General features: G+C 33.1%; 2 protein-coding genes and 1 pseudogene across 3 annotated transcripts; 1 reads left to right on the top strand and 2 right to left on the bottom strand.

Moving 5' to 3' along the window:
* The first annotated feature begins 2487 nt into the window (after positions 1-2487).
* LOC102666668 (uncharacterized protein At4g15970) lies at positions 2488-6472 on the top strand. 2 transcript variants are annotated; one of them, XM_041010998.1, is made up of 4 exons: positions 2488-2840; positions 4432-4806; positions 5037-5148; positions 5245-6472. In XM_041010998.1, exons 1-4 carry the CDS (start codon positions 2652-2654, stop codon positions 5541-5543), a joined length of 975 nt encoding a protein of 324 aa, XP_040866932.1. In that variant the 5' UTR covers positions 2488-2651; the 3' UTR covers positions 5544-6472. The 2 variants fall into 2 exon arrangements, with proteins under 2 accessions (XP_040866932.1, XP_006601015.1); XM_006600952.4 differs by having other exon boundaries at positions 2493-2840; positions 5037-6472.
* Positions 6473-6832: 360 nt separating this feature from the next.
* LOC100812464 (30S ribosomal protein S21, chloroplastic) lies at positions 6833-9113 on the bottom strand. The gene is made up of 2 exons (XM_003550040.4): positions 8653-9113; positions 6833-7111 (listed from the first exon to the last, which is right to left on the bottom strand). The coding sequence occupies exons 1-2, from the start codon at positions 9039-9041 to the stop codon at positions 6991-6993; spliced, it is 510 nt and encodes a 169-aa protein (XP_003550088.1). The 5' UTR covers positions 9042-9113; the 3' UTR covers positions 6833-6990.
* A 5058-nt stretch (positions 9114-14171) lies between these two features.
* LOC100817647 (protein FAR1-RELATED SEQUENCE 11-like) lies at positions 14172-25301 on the bottom strand (annotated as a pseudogene).
* Positions 25302-26795: the final 1494 nt, after the last annotated feature.

Here is a 26795-nt window from a genome sequence, read left to right as displayed (position 1 = left end):
TTGCATCTTCTTCTCATTTATTTATTTTATTTTATTTTCTAACAACATGACTCAACCTCCAATCTTGAGAACCTATTAGATGAATACGAGAGCAATGCAGATGCTGGGTCAAAGACCATGGTAGTGATATTGATAGTGATAGTAACATGTCTCCTTCCCACGAACCAATATTCAAATGAAGTAGGTGATCTAGGGATGATCCATGTGTTAGTTGTTTCTGCTTTGAGGTTTTCCTGTGGTGTGCTATGTCGGTGTTCATTGCTTTATGTCATTGTGAGTTTTCATTGCCTACTTCGTTCCATTGTTGTTGTTTGTAGTATTTACTTTACGTAATGAAATAAATAATTTGTTTCAGTTTATGTTAACAACGAAAATAACAAAAAATGACAACTCCCTAAAACACAGACACTTGAAATTTATAAATTTGTGCAAATTAATCAAGTCTCTATTATTTATAGAAAGCTGGCATTGAATTATCAACTCAATTTAAATTTAAGTGTGAAACTAATAATGGATATTTTGTGCACCATGTATCAGAGTAAAATGACATTCAAAATTGACAACAATTTACAATTTACCCAAGTCTCTAAAAAACCAATAGGTGTTTCACCAACAAAATTGATATTGAATTGACAACTCACAATTTAAATTTAAAGTTTGGAAACAATAATGGACTACTACACCAAGTAACAGGGTAAAATCACAGTCGAAATTGATAATACTATGCACTATATCGATAAAAGTGAAATTGGAATAATGACATGTCTCAATCAACATTGGATTCCAAACAAGCCTCTACCAAAAAGACAATTCTAACCTTATGAGAATCCAATACACATCAATGGGGCAAATATTCAAACAACTATAAATAACACCAAACACCCTCAATACAGTCACACACTTCCACACAATATACCTTCACAAACAAAATTCAATCTCAATATTATGGCATTCTTGGGAGAAACAAGCACTCAAACCATTGCTAACTCGAAATTAGCATTCATTTTTTTTGAATGGGTCAATCAAACACAACCAAACTGGGTTCCTAATGAGTTTTGTTTCAAGACACTAAAGAGTAGAATGCACAACACCCTTCGGCTAACCAATGACCAATTTGTGCATGAAATCTACTACCAGAAACCTTCCATAGATGCAAGTCAACAATCTTTTTTTCACTCTCTGTAATTGAAAAATGATGATGATGTTTGCGCAATGTTAATGTGCAATGAGCAATACCCATGTGGTGATCCTTTAGAATTATTATGTACCATCAATAGAACACTCAATGGTATACTCAACCTAATTCGATCAACCATCACTCTTACTCATGATGCAATGTTGTATTAAAATGGCAAGTGACAGGATGGTTTTTTTTAGTTACTCCTTCACTGGAAAAAATCCAATAAGATTTGAAATTCTTTCAAGATGAAACATCCAAACACTCAAGGATGTCATCAAGCAAGTTGCGCCTCTAGGGGTTTCCCCTTATGGAATTCATGAATCATAAGTGGTCAGACAATTGTTCTTTCGAGAACCAAGCCATACAAAATATTCAAAAAAATTAATCGAGTATAAAAAAACATAGTTCAAAAACGATGAAGACATGTTAAAGGTGTTAGCAGAATTCAACTACTGCAAACATTTTTGTCTAATAGAAATTTTAATTTTTTTTAACAAACTAGTAACCCAACCATGCCCAATAACCTATCAACATGTTACAATAACTAATGTAAATGTTGCGCATGATGAACAACTCGCTAAATGATTTAAATGGAAGAAGACATGTCTGTTGCACATCTTTCAAACTATTATAAGTTTCTTCATTTTCGTGTTTCAATTATTATTGTTAGTACATCCCATTATTTTCATTTTATTATGTTCCATTTATTATTTTTGTCTCTCTAATTGTTAATATTTTTCGTTATTTGAGTGTTCTAATTTCTTCATATAACATAGATGAGATGTTGTAACTATATATTAATGTGTTTTTAATCAATCTATTTTTTTAATCACTTTGCTTTTTTTATTTTAAGACTATTAATAAATTATTAAACCAAAAATATTCTCATTATTTTAAAAAATTTATATTTAAAAAAATTAAAAATAATTTTTAAAAGAAAATTAAAAAAACACTAATTGGGAAGTCGGGTTGGTCAAACACAACTTCTTACCTTAAAAAAATAAAAAAATAATAAATAATAAATAAAAAACAGGTATATGTTGGAAAATAAAATTTTACGTAGTGTAGATCGAGAAATAATTAGAGGGAGGTGGTGTATATGGGGAAAAAACCATAGGAATCACATCCATTACATTCCCGTGGGGTCACCTAGTCAACAAAAGTTACCACAATAAAGCCAATCTTCAAAAGCATATCAGATTTCGCATGTAGGCTTGCAATAGTGAGAGTGTTTAATTGGATGGTATATATATGAGCATTAAACCTTTTTCCTTTATTGTTCCCTATTGAATTCATTCAACCTGCTTTATATATCAATCCATTTGAATATATATGAATTCTATATTTATGATTTTTTCTCAAATCTCTCTGATTCTGGCTTTAATGCAAAAGGGGTTTTCTCTCAATACATTGGCTTCTTTTTTAGTATCACTTAAATAAACATATAAGACCTAACTTTCAGGCGGAGATTATGTTAGGCCTAAAGGCCATTAAACCATCATTTTCATTTGGAAGGATGAGAGCATTGAGATTGAGGAATTATGTGTATCTTCCTCTCTTAGCTTTCTTGATCGTGCTGGTATGCTTCCTTCTATATCACTACCCTAGATCGCTTGAAAGGGGTGTCACTAAGGGGGTTCTGCTCAGGCATAAATCAACTGTAAGCATTCTTTATATTCTCTTAATCCGGTTTCTGTTAATTAGCATCATTGCATATATATGAATTCCACAGCTTCTCCCTCAATTATTTGAGGCATTAGAGTTTTATTTGGTACCAATTGGTGATTGGTTTAGGTGATTGATGTCTACTTTTTTAAAAATAAGATTCGGATTTGAATTGTGTATGAAAATTTGTTTCCTGGGAGTGCTAATTTTACCATGTTATACTTGTTATTTAGACTGAAAAGTTGAACCTTTATTTGATTAGGACACAAATATTGAGAAATGATATTTTAAGGTGAAACAGTAGGAGTTATATTCAGGTATATGTAACTTTTACGGTCTTTACCATCTATCTTTTTAAACGTATATAAATTATTAATTTATATATAAAAAATGCATATATTTGAGAGCAGTTTTAAAAAAACTGAATAAGAACAAAAAATATATTTTGTCTTCTGTTTAAGTCAAGTGTTGGGGTGTTATTAACAGTGGTACAACATGTTTGAGGGAAAATGTCAATTTATTGTTGTTGTATGAACCCGCAGAATTACCAAAAGAAACAATAAGGCTATCCTTTTGTTGTTAGAGAATCTGATTGTATGTCCTGCGATATGATTTGTTTGACTTGCTAGTCTTTATGTATTACAAACTCAAATAAGACTCTTGTTAAAAATGTGTCAGTGTGTGTAAACATACAAATTAAAAATAATTTTACTGATAGAAAACTACCTTACATTTGTTTATTAATTGAATAAATTTAAATGTTAATTAAATAAATTTAAATATTGTTTGCAATTAATAAATAATTAACTGAAATACATTGACTTAATTGAATTCAAAAACTGATATACATTTAAATACATTAAAATATTGTTTGCAATTAATAGATAATTAAATGAAATATTGACTTAATTGAATTCAAAAACTTATATACATTTTATAAAATAAGTAAAACTTATAATATGGAAAAAAATATATAAAGTTATTTTGCTTTCAGTCAAGAGGATTCAAAAATTTTATATAGAGTGTATGTATGCAATTCTATTTTTTCATTATCATTTTATTGGGATTCAAATCTTTTATAGGTGTGTGTATTGTTTTTTCTTTTTTAAAATTATCGTGTATTTTATTATTACATTATTAAAGAGTTTGTATTGAAGTCAATCTTTTTTTAATAATGTAAGGACATGAAATTAAATGGACTTTATGGCTGGTCAAAATTGACTGCTGGCATGTTGAACGAGAGCATATATTTTCTCTGGTGTCAAATATAAGAGGAAAAAAATATGTACCCTAATCAAGAAAATTAGTTGACCATATTAAATTACATCAATTTTAATTAAAAAGTATTTTTTTTTCTTATCTTTTGTTGAAACTTGATATCAACAATAAGAGTCATTGAAACTAACTGAAGAATATTTTAGAGATAATAGCATTAAATAAAGTAAAGTTAGTTGGAATTTTGTTATAGTTGAGACTAAGTAAAATATATATTTTTTTTTCTTATATGAGACCAGAGAGAGAGTATTTACTAATTTTTCTAAATGATTGAGTTCTACTCAGTTTATTTACAATTACTTCCCTATCAGTATTACTCAAAAAATCAAGAATTGGATGATGTGCTGAGGAGAGCTATCATGCCAGACAGATCAGTTATCCTAACCATGGTAAATAAATCAATGGCAAGTCCTGGATCTATCCTTGACATTTTACTCCAAAGCTTCAAATCAGGTGATGGGACACAAAGATTGCTGAATCACATGGTGATCATAACCATGGACCCTCATGCTTTTGAGTACTGTAGGTCCTTGCACCCCTATTGCATCCACCCCTCCATATTTCCACATCATTTTGTCACCAAAAGAGGATCCATAATAACAACCCCTGATCAAAATTTATTCACTTGGACAAGAAATGATGTTTTGTTTGAAGTGATTCAATTGGGTTACAGCATAATTTTCACGGTATGGTTCCGTATAAGCTTGTTGAGACACACTATTTTCTAACAAGTTATTATTAAGTGAAATTTATTGAGACCCACGAATTATGAGTAGGAGCAAGATTCACATTTCATGAGTCTCAATAAATTCCAGCCATAAGAAGAGTATGTTAACATTTTTCAAGATTGACATATAAAATGGTGGATGAATGGTTTATTAATTAACTTGAATTGCACGTGACTTTAATTTTACAGGAAGCAGATGTACTGTGGCTTAGAAGTCCACTTATAAAGTTAAATCCAAGTAATGAACTCACAATTTCATGTAATGTCTTAAGTGATGGACAAAGTGGAAGTTACCTACACGGTGGGGGAATATTCTTCTTGAAAGCAAATGCCATTTCCCTTGAGTTCTTCAAGTATTGGAAATTGACTAAGTTTATGTTTCCAAACGATCCCGCAGAAGAGTCCTTGTGTAACACAATAAAAGCAAGGCAAGATGCAGCTGACTTGTATGGCTTTCGTGCTCAGCTTGTAAATACAAGCTATTTTGGTGGGTTTTGTCAGCCAAGTAAGAACATGTTAAGGGAGGCTTATACCATTCAAGCTAACTGTTGTGATGATCTAGAAAGCAAAGTTCATGACCTGAGGATTGTTCTTGGTGATTGGATCCGATTCAGAAATCATGCATCAGGGGTCAATGCTTTGGACAAAATGGATTTGAGGTGGCCACTGAAGTGCTCCACAAGAAATTATACTTAGAACTATACACAGTTCTAAAGTGTTTAGAAAGAGTTAATGTTGTAAAAAGCAACTTTCAGATCTCTCCCTCCCCCTCATAGCTGAATTGATATGTTACTCTTTCAGTCAACTTTAAATGTCAATGTCTTAGGGAGCGTTGAATCAGTTTTTCTTTTTTTTGGCTTCTATTTTAGAAAAAACTCTTCAAATAAAAATAAGTTCTTTTAATGAACAAAAGTCTACAAATGTAAGACACCTGTGGTTTAGACAAAAAAATATAGTCCAAAAGAAAAGTTAAGTAGATGAACTTCTACCTTTAAGGAGAACTCCAAAAATATGAGTTAGATACTACTTTAGGGAACATCTGCTTTGGTACTTTGTAGTGGATGAGTTGGGGAAAGGAAAATATTACACTTGTTAAAACATTTATCAGTAATATTTTCTTTTAGACCATTTTCTTTTGCATTTTAGTGATAGAAGTGATAAAATCACCCGCAGTCCCACTTAAATGCTTAATTGATCTACTCTCAGGAAGTCTTGATTTGAGGTTATTTCAGAACTAGTGAACCTATTTCTTTCCAATTTTTCTTTACAAATCAGTTAAACTTCTAATAATTGACCCAAACCACGAATAAGACAAGTTGCTTACTTTCCAAGCAAAGAGCACATTATTTTCTCTAAAAACACAACCATATTTTAACACCACCTGCATTGCTTCTTCATGACTAAGTTTTTCAGTCTAAGCTTGAATACCCTGTATCTAACCTTTATTCAATCTTGTTCCAATGAGACCAAGGATTTCAGTAACCTCATTGGAGAAGAAACCTAACTTCCCAATGGGTCAGTGTTCAATGGTAGTATGATCAGTTAAGCCTGTTCCTCGATAACTTAAATACATCTCCAGCTCAAATTGATGAAAAACCAAGCATGACAAAGACCATAGACATTAAGGGGGGAAAACAGAAAAGGCTGAGAAGTTAAACACTACTGCAACAAAGAGCATTGGCAGTTACAGGTATGGGATGGATAGTCCAAACAATAGCAGACTATAGTATAATTGGCTTTTCTAACTAGCTCAATCTCTCTCATTTTGAAGATATTAAGCTAGGGAATTCAATACCAAAAATATTTCAGTGTCCAGTGAATAGACATTTTCTCTTAACACATCATGCACATATTTTTCTTACATAACAAGACAAGTAACTTTTACGTGACTGGTAAATTCAACATCATAAAGGGATTCTAAATTGATGCAAGAGGGAAGAAAGAAAAAAAACAGACTGCGTCCAGATTTCAGAAAATCAAGGGCAGAACAAAATTTAGATGCATATTGAATAAATAGCATAATGAAATGTGAATTGAACATTACACTAACTGCGTCCAAGGAATTAATTTTACATAACAGAACTAACATGCATAAAAAAGCCTCTCACGATAAAATGTGAAGAATCATACAGAATCTGAGTGGTCATGCGGTTGAAATATATGGAGCATCTACTTCTGGAAGATCCCAGTTATCATCATCCTCTTCCTTCTTGGTTGCTGCAACATCCGGCTTGTTTTGTGGTTGAAATTTCGATTGAAAGCGCCTGAAAATGATGCAAGAAAGACAAATATTAATAATCTTTCTCAAGGGAACTATCAAACCAGAAAGGACAGAGCCAAATTTGACAAATATAAATAATCTTTCTCAAGGGAACTTTCTCAAAGGATCACCACATGTCTATGGTTTTGACCAATCTCTGTCACAAGCAGTCAAATTTTGCAATTAACGATAAAGAATTAATAAAAATCAATTACATGTGTCACGTGGAGAATGACCGGGACCATGGGCACATGGTAGTCCTAGACCTTATAATAATTTCGCTCCCCCAATAAAACACATACACATACAAAATCATTGTCATTATAAGTTAAAAGTTGTAAGATGTGGTGGGGGAAATGGGAAACTTTTATGACAACATCCTAAGATTGTAATAGCAACCATGGGTCCATTACTACTATCTTATCTACACTGCCCTTGTGAAAATAAAGTAGTACAACTACCCTCACAAGTCACAACTCAAAACAGGAGGTGATTTTCACAATCAGTACCATTTGACCCAGCTTTCTTTTTGAGCTTATCGTCTCCTTACATATTTATCAATTTAGAACCATCAAATGAAGATCAGAAAGCTAATATTTCATCTTGGTCAATCAACTTTAAAAACAATTCAAAATCTGAGCCTGATCTTCATCCAACAATTACAAATGTGTTGAATGCATGATTGCATGCAAAAATGACTGCACTGAATCGGATTCTAGACCAAAACTATGCCCCAGCCTTACTTAAATAATCTTGTTTTTCAACTCTAGGAAACATAATAAGAATGATTAGTGATGTTTCCCTGAAACCATTTAACTTACTGAGCTAAATCCTACTTAATTCATGTAAGGAGCACGGGCACCTCTCATGTTCGAAATGCCGCTATGTCAGACATGTTTCCTACATCGGCACACTTGACATTTGTTTGACACTTCTTATTTGGAGTCCAATTTAAAACTTGTTTTGTTGGCTTGAACTTATGTCATCACCTTTACACAACTAATACACTAGGAAAAAAAATAAAAGATTGGTTTAAAAAGATGAATATACCATCAATTTAGATATTTTGTTTCATGTTACTTATATTTCATTAGAATCTTTATGATTGTGTTTGTATGTGATGTCCTCATGTCACGTGTCTTATATTTTAGAAATTAGTCGTGTCAAAGTGTTCGTGTAGTGTCTAGTGTTTGTGTTAGAGAGCTTATTTCATAGTTATTCATGGGCTTTGCTAATGAGTAATAACTAATTTCTGCTGAAAAATCTGATTGACTATTATGGTTTCTCCTCCTGAGTTTATTTACTTCGTCTCAAACTCCAAACCTTACTTATCAAATTCAAGCCCAATACGTCGAATTGACTGACGGATTGCAGACTTATTTGGAATTTCCTTAATTTGAAAGATTAATATTATAACAATTACCAACACTATTATACAGTTTCATACTTCTCAGTATTAAAATGACAATTTACTCGAAAATTTAGATGCCATTAAAAAAAGAAGAAAAAAAAATAAAAAGAGCAAAGAGAGTGTGCGGAACGAACCTGCTTCTGCTTTTACGCTTGGCAGCTTCGCGGGTCTTGCGCTTCTTCTCCTCCTGCTTGTTCTCGAAGAACCGTCTCCTCTTGCACTCCTGAATGACTCCGGCTCTCATGACCTCTCTCCGGAAGCGGTTGAGCAGCCTCTCCTCCGGCTCGTTCTCTTCCACCACCACCTGCACGTTGTACGCCGACCGGAAGAACAGCGTCTTCGCGTGCGCGTGGGACGGGTTTGCCACGGCGGACACCTCCGCCAACGAGTGGTGGTGGTGGCCCTGGCCGTCCTGCTGCTGGGCGCGTAGCTTCTGGAGTGGGAAGCGAGTGATGGGAGGAGGGTGTGGCTTTGGAGGGAGGAGGAAGGAGAAGAGGGTGGAGAAGGAGGATGAGGCTGCCATTGCCGTTCGTTAGGAATGTGAAGTGGGAACATCCTCTCGACACTTTTTCAATTTTGTTTTAATTTTATCACCGAACTTTATTGTTTTACGATTTTTTTTCATTTAAATTTTATTTTTGTGTATTTTATCTTTTGATTTTCATAATTTCACAAATTGAAATTATACCACTCAGGTCTCTATTTTAGGAATTTTATCATTTAACTTATAACATTTTATAAATTTTTTATCATTTAAATTTCAATTTTTATACATTTATCATTTTCTTAATAATAAAATAATGTAAAAATATAATTTTTTTTTAATTTTTTTACATTGATGATAGTTTTAGTCGACATGCAAAAGTGATTTTTTATAATTGAAATTGTTATTGTTGAAACTTAACTGAAAAGTTAATTTTTTATTAAGTTTAATGATAAAATTTAAAAAATAAAACTTTAAATGATAAAATTTATAAAATAATAAAAATTAAGTAATAATGGTAATAACAAAATTGCAACTGACTTGTAATTGATCCGACCAATTTGGGTAATTGGTTCCTGCACACTATTAACACCACGAGAGTCTTAGTTTAGATACAACTAGTTTTAGCTTAGAAACACAAAATTCCAAAGTTTGATTTTTTCTAAACAACTTAAATTTATTACAAAACAATCATGGTACCCGTTGCATTGATTTTCACGTATATACATATTAATAAGTTGATAATATATATATATATATATATATATATATATATATATATATATATAATTTCTACATATTAAATTTATCAATACAATGCACAATCATAATTTAATATAATAATTTTAAATAATTATATATGATCAGAACAATTTGTATTTGATTAAATATTAATCATGTTATTTTGATTCCATTACTCGTGGGTAGGGAAAGAACTTTAATATGTAATTAGGAATGATAATGAAATCGGACACGTGTCAATATTATAATATTGGCTCTTGTTTAGTGAAAATATATGTATTCTTTATTTTTACATACATATTCCAGATACTTGTTTACTATTCATTGTAAACTTTATTTGTGGGTATGAATTCTTTTATCATCCCTATTAATAAAAGATGTAATAGATAATAGATAAAAAAAACCGTAAATCAATGATATAATACAAATAAAAGAAAATATTAATTATAATAAAAATTTGTATGTAAATAAAAATAAATTAAAAAATGGGAGAGGAAAAAGAAAAAAGTAATGTTTTTCATAAAATGTGTTTAAATTTAAAATATTTCTTAAAATGCAAATTTTTAATAAAATATTATATCTTTATTATTTTATTTATATTATCTACCCCAATTACAATGAAAGTGAAATGTGACTTTAAATGCTAAAAATATCTCTTAGATGACCATTGTGAATAACTTAAGAATTAGTCTTTAAAGTGTGAACATATAGACACTATATAAAATATTTAGTAGAAATTTAAATCTCCATTTTTTAAATATATTTATGGATAAATGATCATTTTAGTCTTTTTATCTTATTTATTTTCCTCAAAATGATCTTTACATTTTAATAAAATTAATTTGGTCTTAAAAAGCATAAAAGAAAAAAACTTTAAAAATGACGTAAAAACAAGAAAATAAAATAAAATGTAAGAAGACAAAAGAAAGAGAAAAGAAAAAAAAAAGCCAATAAAACTAAAAAAGAAGTAAGAGAAAGATAAAAGAAAGTTAAAAAAAATTAAAAGCATATGAAATGATGACACGACATGAAACAGAAAAAATGAAATGCTAACATGTGACATTTAAAATATTAACACTTGGTCGAACATACTTTATACATATGTATGGGTTTACTAACATACATCTTAGAGTATCTTAGCACCATACACCAATATTTTAGGATAAATATGTTCATAATCTCTTTTATTTTAGTCAAATTTTTTGGACATTATAGTCATGTCAGATATTTAATTAAAAAAATACATTTTCTCTTCTCCATCTTTGAGTTTGTATTTGAAAGTCCTTTTGCTTCCTCCCCAACCCCTTTTCATGCTACATCATGGACACAATCTTATCACCACATCAGGGACAATATTTTTACACCATCAACCCCACACACACCTACCCTCCAGCAATGTGTTTCGCTGCCATTGGAGGAGATTTTCAAGAGGCAAGGTATGATGGAGTTGTGCAGAAGACCCTACTACAACAGAGGACGAACCGCGTTTTGGGGAGGCTTCTGGCGCAAACACTACTTCTATTGTCGGTGTAGAAGCAAGCTTCATGATGATGAACCAAGCAATTTTGATGATGCCAAAAGCTCAAGTAATTGATTCAAGACTTCAAGATCAAGCATCAAGAATCCAATCCAAGATTCAAGATTCAAGAGAAGAAATTAAGAAGCAACAAGTCAAGACTTCATATAGGATAAGTATTAAAATATTTTTTCAAAAACCGAATAGCACAGTTTTGTTTTACAAAAGAATTTTCTCAAATTTTCTAAGTTACCAGAGTGATTACTCTTTGGTAATCGATTACCAGTTGACAGTAATTGATTACCAGTGACCAGTTTGGTTTTCAAAATGTTTTCAAATGATTTACAATGTTCCAAAATGATTTTCAAATAGTGTAATCGATTACACTATATTAGTAATCGATTACAAGTGAATCTGAACGTTGGAATTCAAATCCAATTGTGAAGAGTCACAACTTTTCATAAAATGAATTGTTCAATCGATTACACCTTTGTGGTAATCGATTACCAATGAACAGTTTTGAAGAAAAAGTTAAGAGTTATAACTCTTAACATGGTTTTCTCTAAAGTCACAACTTTTCCAATGGTTTCTTTGACCAGACATGAAGAGTCTATAAAAACATGACTTTGGCACACATTAAAAAAAACATATATATGATATTCTTCCAAACAATTCTTTTTTACAATCTTTCTCTAACCATTGTCCATTGCTTTCTCTTTGCCAAAAAACTTTCTAAACTTTATTTTCAAAATTTTGTTTTTCTGCAAGTGGAAATTCTGTAGAAAACAAAAGTGTGCTATCTTTTCATCCCTTCTCCCTCTTGCCAAAAGATTCAATGGACTAACCGCCTGAGAATTCTTTTGATTCTCCCTTCCCCCTCTTGACAAAAGATTCAAAGGACTAACCGCATGAGAATTCTTTTGTTTCCCCTTACAAAGATTCAAGGGACTAACCGCCTAAGAATTATTTGTCTTAACACATTGGAGTGTACATCCTTTATGGTACAAGTAGAGCGTACATCTACTTGGATTGTGATACTGAGAACAAGAGAGGGTACATCTCTTGTGGATCAGTTCAAGTGGAGCATACATCCACTTGGTTGTTCAAAGAGAACAAGGGAGGGTACATCCCTTGTGGATCTTTGCTTGTAAAGGATTTTACAAGGTTTTTGGAAATCTCAAGTTGCTTGGGGACTGGATGTAGGCACGGGTTGTTGCCGAACCAGTATAAATCTTGTGTTTGTCTTTTTCTTCCCTACACTCTATTCTTTACTTTGTCATAACTTAGTAGTAAAGCCTAATGAAATCTAGTAACATTAAGAAGGATAAATTTTTAATTAGTCAAGACACATTCATAATTAATTCAACCCTCCTTTCTTAATTATTTTGAGGCCACTTGATCCAACAGTCGGCACTCCCCATCGCAACTTCTTTGGTGGAGAATGCGTTGGAATAAGTTTGGGTGGCATTGGAGAGGAGGGATGAGAGGTTTGAAGTGGTGAAGAAAGAATGGAGAAAAACTTATACGCCGCTATCAGAAATCATTATTGCAAATAGTGGTTGGAGAGATGGTGGGAGGAGCTTAGGGGAATATAGAGATGTTTCGATGTGTTGACCTAGATTATGGAGTACTGAAAGAGGAAATGGGGGTAAATCCATTTATTGTAGCCTTATAGGTATGTATAGGTTGAACAATTTCCTATCTTGAATTAGAGAAATCCTTATGCTCAATTAAAGCTCTTAGTGAATTTTTATATTTTGTTGATAAATAAAATTGATTGTTATCCTATACATGAGTTTTGAGCTGTTGGTTATATTTGTTGTCTTTGTTACTTTAAGATCTTAGAATTGGCTTAAAGGGAAAAAGCAACAATTTTTCTTGCTCATTCTATGATTGGAATTCTATGTCTATGTTATGCCTACATTAACCTTTATATTTCCATATCAACATATTTCTTGTGGATAGGTGTTGTGCTTTGTTCAGTGGTACTGCACCCGTTACGTTAAGCATATTTATATCCTTTGGAATGTGGTGCCTTAGGCTATTCTGATGAGTGGAATTGTGCTTTGTTTTGTTATCATTCCTATTCCTTGTAGCTGAATTGGGATGGTACGAGCCAAGATGAATTAACTTCTTTCTTTAGCACATATAATGAAAAAAATTGTAGAATTATGAGTCATTTTCGTTATCTACTTTGGATTCATTCAAGTTCGGTCATTTAAGACATGTCTTGAATAATGTTTAGTTCCGAAAACAAAGTTAAACATTTTAATTCGTAAACTGCATAATATCCTCCTATTTACTCATAGCTACTAATTATTACTTACATTTTATCATATTTAGCAATTAATTTTTATCAAGGTTAATTAAAACTAATACGAGAAAAATGAAAAATAAACATGATGGGCACTGCTTCAAATTCGTTTTCTTCCTAAATTGAAGTACATTTGTATAGTCATGATGACATTTCAATAGCAACAAAATTCTAATAATAGGTTAAAAAAATAAAAAATTACTACTGAAGTCTTCCTGTGATAGGAGAGTCATGTATTCAAAACACCATTATCTCAAAGCAAAACTCTTCACACCTCCATTTTGAATAATCCTACTTAAGGATATGAATCAACGAGTTAAAACGACCATGCTTACAATTTAAAGATAAAAATAAACACTCCAACAAAGGTAGTAATGCCTACCACCAACCATAAGCAAGTCAAACACTATGTACTTTGCTAATATAATTAAAATGGAACATTCAATAACAATTATTTTGACTCTTAAGACAAATTTCACCAACCCTTTGCCATCCAATTAAATTACACAAAAATATAAAAATAAAAAATATGCTACATATAAAGATTAGCACCCATACGTCCAAGCATCAACTAAACAAGTTAAATAATGCTTATAACTTACTTATTAGGAGATTGATAATCCAAAACTTCAACATTTTTCTTTTTATTTGGACAATTTCACGAAATATGATTGGTCCCATCGTAATTAGGAAAATGACAACGACAAGGCTTTTTTGCAACTTCAACTCCTCCTTTTGGCATTGATCCTCTTGGTCAACCTTTCACTTTAGATACCATTGGATTTTCAACATCATACTCATTGTTATTTGAAACATTGTGTTCCAACACAATTGAATGTTCTTGAACTTCAGCCGTGCCTTTTACCAACTCAATAACTCTCTCTAATTCCTTAGTATCAACTTTAACTTGATGTTCTATCTTTAAACACTCAACATCAAGACATTGAACTAAAGATCAAATCTCAACATAGGAATTATCATTCCAATTAATCAAGTGACCGGATTTTGGGATTAATGAACTTTCTCGTCTCCATCAAAAAGGAAAATATTTTGTTGGGAGATGAAAATAATCATTCTTCAATAACACTCTAATAGCATGTCTACATAATATTCTTAGAGAATTCTAATCCTTTACAAGAACATTTTATTGATTCTTTTTCTATCAAACATATGAAGCGACCTCCATCAAGTTTGGTATGATGTTGCACTAGGTAAGAGTCATTACCAATTTTAGCTGCTGCATATTATGTAGATAGTTCAATCTCATCTTGGAGCAACTCAAAGGCATAAGATGTAAGTATAGTTACAGCATGTTCCTCAATGGGAAAACCTATTCTAATTGAAGGATTATGGTATTTTTGTTGCATTATTGGCTCTTCTCCAGCTTGATTTCTAATATTGACGACAACACCAACCTACACAAAAGCAAATTAATTATACTAAACTTATAAGCTAACTGATTCATGTGAATGTATGAATACATGAATTTTGATGATGTCAAAGAAGAATCAAACAAGGCCGCTTCAAAGGATAAGCATTTGCTTCAAGTTTAATTCAAGAATGCTTCAACAAACAAAGCCTTGTTTCAAGATTCACTAAAGATCAAGCCTTGCCTCAAAACAAAAGGGTTTCAAAGTCATGCAAGGCTCTGGTAATCGATTACCAGGAAGTGTAATCGATTACCAGAAGGGAAGAATGAAAAAGAGTTGTCGAAAAAGGTTTTGAATTTGAATTTTGAACATGTAATTGATTACCATATGTCTATAATCGATTACCAGCAACGAAACTCCTAAAATTCAAATTCAAAATTCATGACCCTTCAAATTATAACTGTGTAATCGATTACACAAACATTGTAATCAATTACCAGTGGAGAGTTTTCAGAAAATCTGCCAACAATCACATCTTTTGATTGGATTTGTGAATAGCCATCAAAGTCCTATAAATAGGTGACTTGGGCACGAATTTTGAAGAGAGAGTTTTGCTTGTTCAAAATGTCTTATCCTCTCAAAAGGAAATGAGAGATATTCCAAGAGAAATTCATTGCCAAATGCTCTCTCAAAAGAAACTCTTGGGCAAACACTTGCAAATCCATTAAGAGTTTCTCCATGGACTTCAATTGTAATATCCTTCTCTTTAAGAGAGAATTCTTCTTTCTTTCTTCTCATTCAAAGAGATTATTTAAGGGACTGAGGGTCTCTTAAGTTGTAAGGATTCCTAAACACAAGGGATGGGTTGTCCCTGTGTGGTTCAGACTTTGTAAACGGATTTTTACAAAGGGAGTGGAAAATCTCAAGTAGGTTGCTTGAGTACTGGATGTAGGCACGGACTTTGCTGAACCAATATAAAATCTGTGTTTGCATTCTCTCTTCCCTTATCTCATTTATTTTGTTGCAATCAATTTTGTCTTTCATGTTTAAAGAACATTATTAAATTGAGTGCTGCTTCTTCTGCATTTTGAGCCTATCCCTCTTAAGTTATTGAGGCCGCTGGTCCAATAATTCAAGGAATAAAATGTCCAAAACAACACATATGAGGTAGTTCATACTTGATTTTCAAAATCTACCAAACTTGTTTTAACATCTAAGAATCTTTTTATATATGAATTTATAGATTCTGAGCCTCTAGATGTCGTCATCTCAGCGAGAAAAAAGTCTCTCAAATAGGCTAAAGCCCAAGATTAACGATGAAAATAAAGTAAGTCAACATGTCTATCCATACTTAGATCAAATTGTGCAACCATCAACTTCCATTGTTGGATCAAGTGGACTCAAATAATTAAGAAGGGGGGGTTGAATTAATTATTCCTAAACCTTTGCTAATTAAAAAATTACTCTTCTAAGGCTTTTACTATGTTGTTAAGAGAATAAGGAGTAGAAGAGAAACTTAACCAAAAGTAAAAGCGAAAATTAAAATGCACAGCGGAAAGTAAAAGAGTAGGGAAGAAGGAGACAAACACACAAGAGTTTTTATATTGGCTCGGCAACAACCCGTGCCTACATCCAGTCCCCAAGTGACCTGCGGTCCTTGAGATTTCTTTCAACCTTGTAAAAATCCTTTTACAAGTAAAGATCCACAAGGGATGTACCCTCCCTTGTTCTCTTTGAACCTAGTGGTTGTACCCTCCACTAGAACTGATCCACAAGAGACGTACCCTCTCTTGTTCTCAGTCAACAACCCAAGTAGATGTACCCTCTACTTGTACCACAAAGGATGTATCCTCCAATGTGTTAAGACAAAGATCTCAGGCGGTTAAACCTTTGATACTTTGTGAATGGGGATACAAAAGAATTCTTAGGCAGTTAGTCCTTTGAAAACTTTTGTATAAGGGAAAGGGAAGAATCAAAAGAATTCTCAGACTGTGTCATTTTGAATTCTTTGACAAGGGAGAAGGGAGACACAAAAGAATTCAGGTGGTTAGTCTTTTGTTCTTTTGGAAAAGGGAGAAGAGAGACACAAAAAGAATTCAGGCGATTAGTCCTTGGCAAATTCTTTTTGGCAAAGGGAGATGAGATGAAAAGAATGAATAACACAAGTTTTCAAGGTTTAGAAAACCAGAAAACTTTGGAAAGCTTTTGCCACAAAGAAGAAGAAGAAGTTCAAAGAGATTCAAAGATTTAAAAGGATTGTATTGTAAAGGTTTTTCAAGATACTTGAAATGCAAAATAAAGCCTTGCTTTTATAGACTCTTCATGTCTGGTCAAGACAACCATTAGAAGAGTAATGACTTTTAGAAAAACTTAAAAACTAATTTGAAAAAGTCAAAAACCATTTGAAGAGTTACATCTTTTGATTTATTTAGAAACAATCCCTGGTAATCGATTACCAAATCAGTGTAATCGATTACACAAAGCTTTTATGTGAAAGGATGTGACTCGTCACATTTGAATTTGAATTTCAACGTTCAAAGGCACTGGTAATCGATTACCAAAACATTGTAATCGATTACAGCTTTTTGAAATCAATTGGAACGTTGTAAATTCATTTGAAAACTTTTTCAAAAACATTTTGCTACTGGTAATCGATTACAACAATCTGGTAATCGATTACCAGAGAGTAAAAACTCTTTGGTAAACATGTTTTGTGAAAAATCCATGTGCTACTCAGTTTTTGAAAAATCCTTTTCATACTTATCTTGATTAAGTCTTCTCTTGATTCTTGAATCTTGAGTCTTGAATCTTGATCTTGATTCTTGGAAGCTTGAACCTTGAATCTTGATTCTTGATTCTTGAAATCAACTTTCCTCTTGAATCTTGAAGTGTTCTTCACCTTTCCTCTTGAATCTTGAAGTGTTGTTCTTGATTCTATCTTGAACATCTTGAACTCATTCTTTGATTGACCTTTGAGCTTTTTGTCATCACCTTTGTCATCATCTTTGTTATCATCAAAACATCTCTGAATCAATCTTGATTCATCATGAAGCTTTGCTTCTACATCCATTGTTGCTCAAAATCATCTGCACATTCTAAATGGTATAACCAATAAAACTCAGATTTGAAATCATTGTATCGTGAACCTAAGGGAAAAAAACCAAGTTGATAACTTTGCCACAATATGTCATATGCAAAATGCATTTTGTATTTGGCAATTCCATAGAAATAGCTTCTTTAAGTGCAAGATCTTAATCAATAAGAATTGTTTGCGAATACTTTCCCTTTACAAAAGACACAAAACTCTAAAATAAAACAAATTATAAATTTATTAAAATCCCAAAGTTAGAATTATAATAGTAGTAATAATAATAATAATAATAATAAGAAGAAGAAGAAGAAGAAGAAGAAAAAGAAGAAGAAGAAGAAGAAGAAGAATTGGAATTTACCTTTTAAGCCCATGTGAAGTAGTGAATTTTCTCATCTCGCAGAAGAACACAACCAAAGAAAATTGAATTTCCATGATTATCAACTCCAACCCATAGTCCAAGGGGCATATCTTAACGACTTATTCTATATGTGGTATCAAAGGCAACCACATCTCCAAAAACTTTATATGCACGAATTGAATCTCCAAATACCCAGATAGTATGCTCCAATTTGCCACTTTCATCTATTGTGAAATAATAATGGAAGGCGTCATCTATGTCTTTCAAACTTTTGCATAATTTGAGAACCTTAGAAGCATCTTTCTCTCTACCAATACCACTTTGAGATTGAATAAAATTCCTAATATCCTTTTTCAAAAAGGGTAGATGACTTGTATCCATTCCTTTCTCTAACTCAATAACTCTTATTATGAGACTTATAGGGCAACCAACTTTTGACAACAATAATATGTGATGGACCTCTTTATCATCCAACAACTTATGGTTATGGGTATTATCAAAACATGTAACTACCCATTGTTCTTTAAAGCCAATTTCTCTTTTAGCAATCCCCAATTTTGCACTACAATTACATCTTGAGCTTTTTTTGTTCCTTTTTCTTTCCAATTCAATGACTTTCTAAGGTTTAACATTACCAGCACGAGGGCAAACAAACTCCCTCTTCTATAGACTTCTAACGATTCTCCTCACCCTTACTTTTACTACATTCGTAGACGCGAGATCACGTTTGACTGAAAAACAATTTTTCTTTGCAAATAAAGAGTAGAAGTTATAAGCATTTTCATCACTCTTAAATATTTTCCCTTCATAAGGAACCCATGCATCAATGTTTTTCGATTAAGGTGTAGGTTTCCTTTGTGACTCTTGAAAGGTTAAAGATAACACATTTTCATCATCTTCACATAAAAAGCACGATATTTAAGAAGTTTTGAGGGCTTATCATCAACATCATTTACATCTTCAAATGTCATTTTGAGAATGATTGGATTTGCAAATCAGAACAAGTAGAAATTGCAAATCAGAACAAGTAGAAATTGCAACAATTTTCACATCACCATAGTATACAACTAACTTGAGAATTGCGTCAGTTTCAAATGTTTAATTAAGATAACAATTTGATCCAGGAAACAATAAAAATTAGCAGCCTAGAACGCAAATAACATAAGAATCAAATACAAAAATAAATGCAAAAATACATGCTCAACCAAGAGAAAAAAATAACAAATGAAACATTGTAGGAAAAAGTTAGTTTTCTATTTATTTTTGGTGAATAATAAGAGTTTTCTACCATGCACCACTAGAAAATAAGATTTTTACATCAGTTATTTAAGACTTTCAACATCGTTTATTAACCGATGTTGAAAGTAATATCGTTAACATCGGTTTTTCAAAATCAATGTTAACTAATAAGTACACCATTGGTTATTTAAATAGCCGATGTTATATAATAAGAATTATGAAAAAAGAAAGTTATAAATCTATATATCAACATCGGTTTTTTAAAAAACCGATGTTGTTTTAGAACTTTTTTTAATATGCTATTTGTTTTTTCAATGAACCCAAAATTAACCTGCAAAATTTAAAACCAGACCACACAACATATAATTTTCATTCTGTTTTGAAACAACTTTTACCATAAATTCCATGAGAAATTTATTAATTACTATGAATTAAAAGAATATTTAATGTTAAGGAGACATGAATTGTAAAAAATGTAAAGTAAGTAAACTACAATTACAAAATTGCCTAAACATCCTAAGTTTCATTTTTAACTTTCAAATAATACTTTGGCCACTGGATGAAAAGTTCCTTCAATCTCTCTGGTTCCAATGGTCTAGCATCAGTGAAATATTGCATGATAAAATAAAACATAAGTTAATAACATAATAGCAATCATAAAAAAATGAAATTTGGTGAATTAAAAATTACCATTTCCCAATTATTCTTGAAATTTCCTAAGATTATAGTTGGCATCCAGTGCATGACGTAATACCCACACTCAGTGCTTCCTTTTTGTCTATTACACTAAATACATTATGAAATTTAGATATTCAATGTTAAGTACAAATTAGTCTACACAGTACTAAAATATAAGTAGAAGCATATTGTTTAAATGACTTACTTTAACAACAATCTGGTCGAACTTGGCAAGTGCACCAGATCGCACAAGTAGTATAAAACGGTAAGAACCGAGTATCGAACTCTTGGGAAACTTGTGTTACTTGGTAAAACTATATTCAGTGAATAGGTGTCTAGTATGAAAAGATATGTGTTGACTATGAACAAGTATGTAAACTAACTATTAAAAAGGAAAATCACGTGAGAGATGATGTGTAAAGATAAGTCGACAACGTGTTGGTCTTCCTATTAGGTTCCTGGTGTTATAAGGATATTCTCTACTTAACAATGCTCGTGTGTTCTATGGTGTCTCCTGAAATGCTAAACCCTGATCCCTCATGATAGTCTAGCCTAATCCTGATCAAGCATCATCCTCAGATTCCTCTTGTTGGACTAAACTCGACCAGAACTGCATTAAGACAAACATACAAACAACTAGGTTACCGTACCCCGATCCCTTGTGATAATACGATAAACTAGCCCTGTCCTATCAAGTTCTAAGAATCAGACTAGTTTCCACTATTGAATGATCCTAACAAAGCATGCATCTGCATGATCAAGGCAAAAGCACACTGAAATGATGTACTGATAACACAGAGAACACATAAAATATCATTAAATAGATATACAGGTATTTACATCAAGTACCTACAAGGAAGAACCAACAAAGGATAGCTCTCCATATCTGGGAAGCTTCCTTTATAACAAAGAGAAGAGAAAAATGAAGGATTGAAGAAATACAAGTAGTGGGGATGTCTCCTCCACCTCTAGAACCTCACAATCACTCACAGACTCATCTCATGCTCTCCAGATAGCTTCCTCTTCAAGCTCAGTCCTCTGCTAGTCTTCGCACAGCAAAAGCTCTCAAAACTCTCTGGAACTTGGACCTTTCTCTCTCTAGAAATCTCTAAACATGCAAAATCTTTGAGAATTGCCCAAACTCCTCTTCCAAACTCTGGCTCGCTTAGCGTGCATAAGTGAATTTCGGCTTAGCGCCCGACTTCTCGCTTAGCGGATGCATGCAAGCGGTGCGCTTAGCAGGATGAGCTCTCGCTTAACGCGTGTGTCCAGCTCATCCTTCTTCTAGATTCTTCCTCGCGCTCAGCCGCAAGAGTGGTGTGCTTAGCGGATGGCTCACTAAGCCGACATATTGGTTTAGCGAGAAGCTAAAAATCAACACTTCATAAACTTGCCTAATTAACCTGAAATTGAAAGGAAATGATTATTAAATACACAAAATGGGAGTCCGAAGTACTTATTACCTATATTTAACAGAAATTAATTACAACACTACAAAATAACCATAAATGGGAGGAGTCAGATACAAATTTCACAGATTTCTTACACAAAAGTTAGTCATATTCATCGACTAACAACCCCCCCCAAATTTACAGTTTTGCTTGTCCTCAAGCAAATAAAGAACGACTCACTGGTCCCCAAGTGACAAGAATATGCAATGACTATTTACAAAGGTGTATGCTACAAAAAAAACTATTGATTGCATGATAACAGAATGAAGCAAAATGCCCTCATCACTTGTCTTTTACAAAGCATGTAGTTATTCAAAGAGAAGAACATGATGTATGTCCACAATTAATTGAAGTTAGGCATAAGACAGATATCATGGAAGGTAGCTTAAACCACAGTCTCATGGCTACTATTTCACTCATGCACAAGTGTTTAAGTTATTTATCAACAACAACTAGCAAGAGGTCCAATCTTTGAACTTCATCTCAAGCCATAAAGTCAGAAATGCATAAACAGAATTAGAAGGACTTTCACAGGCTTGTAGTGAGGCTTGGCTGCAAAAATAATTGGTTTTTCTAGGATTCAAAGGCTTAGATTCTAAGAAAGCATAAATCCTAGACTTATCCGAGTAGCCTTTTTAATACAATTAGCTTATTCACTAGCCTTTCACTTTAACTTGTATTTGACCTTATTACAATAGCACACACTTTCTTTGATTGCTTTTTCTCTCTCTTTTTTTTAACACAACTTATTTGTTGTGTGTGCTGATGTGCTTTACCCTTCACTTTACATCCTGGTTAACTCCCCCAAATTTGGGGCAAATTGCCTTGAACCATCTCCTCTCCTAGAATCTAAGCAAGGAATCAGGAGATATTAATTCAAGTTCAGGGTTCAATTTTGAAAATGTAATTTAGCTCACAAAGGGTGTAAAAGATACAATTATAATTCAAGGTAAGCTTTTTGGTCAATTGGCTTGTATATACAATCATGGCCTTCATCATGTCCTCATTCATACATTTCATTCTAAAATTCAAAGATTGATGCAAAGACTATTATTCAAAGCTAGTCGTTCACTCATAGTTTAAGATCACACTCTCATCGGTTATGGTTCAAGCTTTTCTTTCTCAATCAACCTGTCTACTAACTAACAATTCTAATTGCAAGTTCACATTCTTGTTCTTTCTTTGTCTGACATACACACTTGCTTAAACGTATGAAAAGAAACACAATCTTCATCATAATCATGCATTCAATCCAAAATCAGATTATCACACCCATTCCACAAAAAGATAAACGTATGTCACTGCATAATCATCATGATCAAGTAAAACTGTTATGTATGCTTCAAAACATGCATACTATCTATTCACAAAAAACACAAGTATATAAAGAAACGTAAATCAAAATCACTAAAAACAATGTACTGAAATATAATAGTTACGATAATTATCCAAAAAGCAAAATCATCAGGAATTCAAAAGTCCTGAGATAGATCCTGGGTGTCCTGAGTCTGAGCATCCTCCTTATAATTTAAGTGAAGTGTAGAAGCAAGCTTCATGATGATGAATCAAATTGATTCAAGTAGTTTTGATGATGACAAAGATGATGACAAAAAGCCCAAAGAATGATTTCAAGATTAAATTCAAGATTCAAGATTCAAGACTCAAAGATTCAAGAATCAAGAGAAGACTTAATCAAGATAAGTATTAAAAAGTTTCTCAAACATTAAGTAGCACAAGAAGTTTTCACAAAATCATTACCAAAGAGTTTTACTCTCTGGTAATCGATTACCAGAATGCAGTAATCGATTACCAGTATTTTTAAAATGTTAAGATTTTCAAAATTCAAATTGAAGAGTCACATATGTTGATGTGTAATCGATTACACCTTAATGGTAATTGATTACCAGTGACTGTTTTCGAAAAATTCATTTCCAAAGGTTACAATTCTTCAAGTGACTTGTTTATGATGATTCTTTCAAAAGTCATAACTTTTTAAGTAATTAGTTTTAAAGGAATTGCCAAGAGTTACAAGTTTTGACTTGAGTCATCAAGAAATTATAAATATGTGACCTTCGCATGAAACATTATTCATTGATCCATCATCTCTTTCAATCATTCTATCTTTCAATCTATATTTCAACATCTTCTTTCATTTCTTTCTACAAAATTTTTCTGATTCTTTTTCTCTTCATCTTTCTAAAAGTTTTTGTTCAAAACTTTCTCTTCCAAGAAAAGTTCTTTGTTCAAAAACTTATGCTATTCATCTTTTTCATTCTCTTCTCCCTTTGCCAAATAGAATTTGCCAAGGACTAACCGCCTGAATTCTTCTTTTGTTTCTCTTCTCCCTTTTCCAAAAGAACGAAGGACTAACCGCCTGAATTCTTTTGTGTCTCTCTTCTCCCTTTGCTAAAAAGAATTCGATAAGGACTAACCGCCTGGATTCTTTTTGTGTCTCTCTTCTCCCTTTTCCAAAAGAAGGAAGGACTAACCGCCTGAATTCTTTTGTGTCTCCCTTCTCCCTAGTCAAAGAATTCAAAATGACACAGTCTGATAATTCTTTTGATTCTTCCCTTTCCCATAAACAAAAGATTTCAAAGGACTAACCGCCTGAGAATTCTTTTGTTTCCCCCTTCACAAAGTTTCGAAGGACTAACCGCTTGAGAACTTTGTCTTAACACATTGGAGGGTACATCCTTTGTGGTACAAGTAGAGGGTACATCTACTTGGGTTGTTGTGACTGAGAACAAGAGAGGGTACATCTCTTGTGGATCAGTTCTAGTGGAGGGTACATCTACTAGGTTGTTCAAAGAGAACAAGGGAGGGTATATCCCTTGTGGATCTTTGCTTGTAAAGGTTTTTAAAAGGTTGAAAAGAAATCTCAAGGACCGCAGGTCGCTTGGGGACTGGATGTAGGCACGGGTTGTTGCCGAACCAGTATAAAACTCTTGTGTTTGTCTTCTTCTTCCCTACACTCTTTATTTTCCACTATGCACTTTAATTATTGCTTTTACTTTTGGTAACATTAAGAAGGATAGATTTTTAATTAGTAAAGGTTCGTTAATAACCCCCCCTTCTTAATTATTCCGAGGCCACTTGATCCAACATGAAGTACTAGAGTAACTGGAGGAGAGGTGCTCAGTGCCAGGACTGGTGTGGTCTGGTCCTCTGGTATGTCAAGTAAAGGAGTGGAAGGGTCAACTGCAAGCTGTGATGAGGAGAGGTCTGCCACTGGAGTAGGAGGCTCTGATGTGCCCTCAAGGGATCTCTCAGGAGTTGCAACAGTCTCTGGTCTTGCTTGTTCTTCCCCTGCCTCAGGATGAAGAGTGAATGGCTCTGGGATGGTGGTCTCGGAGGAAGCATCCTGTACCTGTTGGGGTACCTGGGTTGTGGGACCTTCACCTTCCCTATCAAGAGAAGGTTGGGCCCCAAGCCAGGCTACCCTCTCTAAGAACTGCTCCACTGATAAGATGGATCCTGGAGGAGCTACCACCTGTAGACTCTGCAACAATAGAATCTGACCCTGATGGATACTTTGAAGCATGGCTTCAAAGCGCTATGAGTCAACATGAGCTGGAACTGAAGGAGCTGTAGAAGTAGATGTTGGAGTAGGTGCTGAAGCTGAAAAAGAAGATGGAATATCAGCTGGCCTCGCCCTCGCCCTCCTAGCCCCCCGGAAAGCAACTGTTAGATCATCAATGTTCCAAAAGTTCTTCCTGATGTAGGCCAAGTTAATGGCCGGGCTCAGGCACTCAAATGTGAGGCTGTAAGAGACAACTACTCGGGCTCGGCATAAAGCGATGATCAAAGCAGGAAACCCAAGTTTGCAAGAGTTAGACTGGGCAATGGAAGTCATTTGTCTTGATATGAGAGCATCGAAGTTCATGTCCATATGAGAGACTAGACCAAAGATCAAGCTGGCTCTGTCCACAGTAAGATCTGATGTATGAGATGTAGGGGCCAGGTTGGAGTAAGAAAGAACACTCGACACCTGGGCCAAGGTAGTCAAATCCTTCCTGAGAATCCTCCCTGGATGGCCCTCAACATTCAAAATGAACCCCCTCCCTGGTATGCAAAGAGCAGCCTCAATCTCTCTGTGGTCTGTGCGTAACCTGCAGTACCCAGATGTGGAAGCAATGCCTTCCAAGATTATTTTGATGATGCCAAAGAATCAAGAGTTAAGCAAATTCCAAAGATTCAAGAATCAAGTTTCAAGAATCAAGAATCAAGAACAATCAAGATCAATATTCAAAACTCAAGAGAAGACTCAATCAAGATAAGTACTAAAAATGTTTTTCAAAACATTGAGTAGCACAAGAAGTTTTCACAAAATCATTACCAAAGAGTTTTACTCTCTGGTAATCGATTACCAGTAGCTAGCATTGTTTTCAAAACTGATTTACAAAGCTGTAATCGATTACCATGAGCATGTAATCGATTACCAATGTTTTAAAACGTTAGAATTCAAACTTCAACAGTCACAACCAGTGATAAAAAATTTTCAAATCATTTTTAACTTGTGTAATCGATTACACAATACTTGTAATCGATTACCAGTGTTTCTAAACATTTTGATTTTCAAATTTAAACATGAAAAGTCACATCTGTTGATGTGTAATCGATTACACCTTAATGGTAATCGATTACCAGTGACTAATTTCGAAAAATAAATTTCCAAAAGTCACAATTCTTAAAGTGACTTGTTTTTGAAGAATTTTTCAAAAGTCACAACTTTCTAAGTGACTAGTTTTCAAAAGAGTCACAATTTTTAAAAAGTGACTAGTTTTAAAGAAATTGCCAAGTGTCACAAACTATAACTTGAGTCATCAAGAGATTATAAATATGTGACCATGGCATGAATTTGAAAACAATCTAACAATCTTTCAACAAGTTTCATAACAAGTTTTTTACAGAACTTTTTGATCCATTTCTCTTCATCTTTCTAAAAGTTTTTATTCAATCCTTTCTCTTTCAAGAAAAGTTCTTTGATAAAAAACTTGTGATTTCCAAAAGAATAGAAGTACTAACCGCCTGAATT

Source organism: Glycine max, chromosome 17, assembly GCF_000004515.6.
Source record: "Glycine max cultivar Williams 82 chromosome 17, Glycine_max_v4.0, whole genome shotgun sequence".
Classification (NCBI taxonomy): Eukaryota; Viridiplantae; Streptophyta; class Magnoliopsida; order Fabales; family Fabaceae; genus Glycine; species Glycine max.
This window is presented reverse-complemented; position numbering and strand designations above follow the sequence as displayed.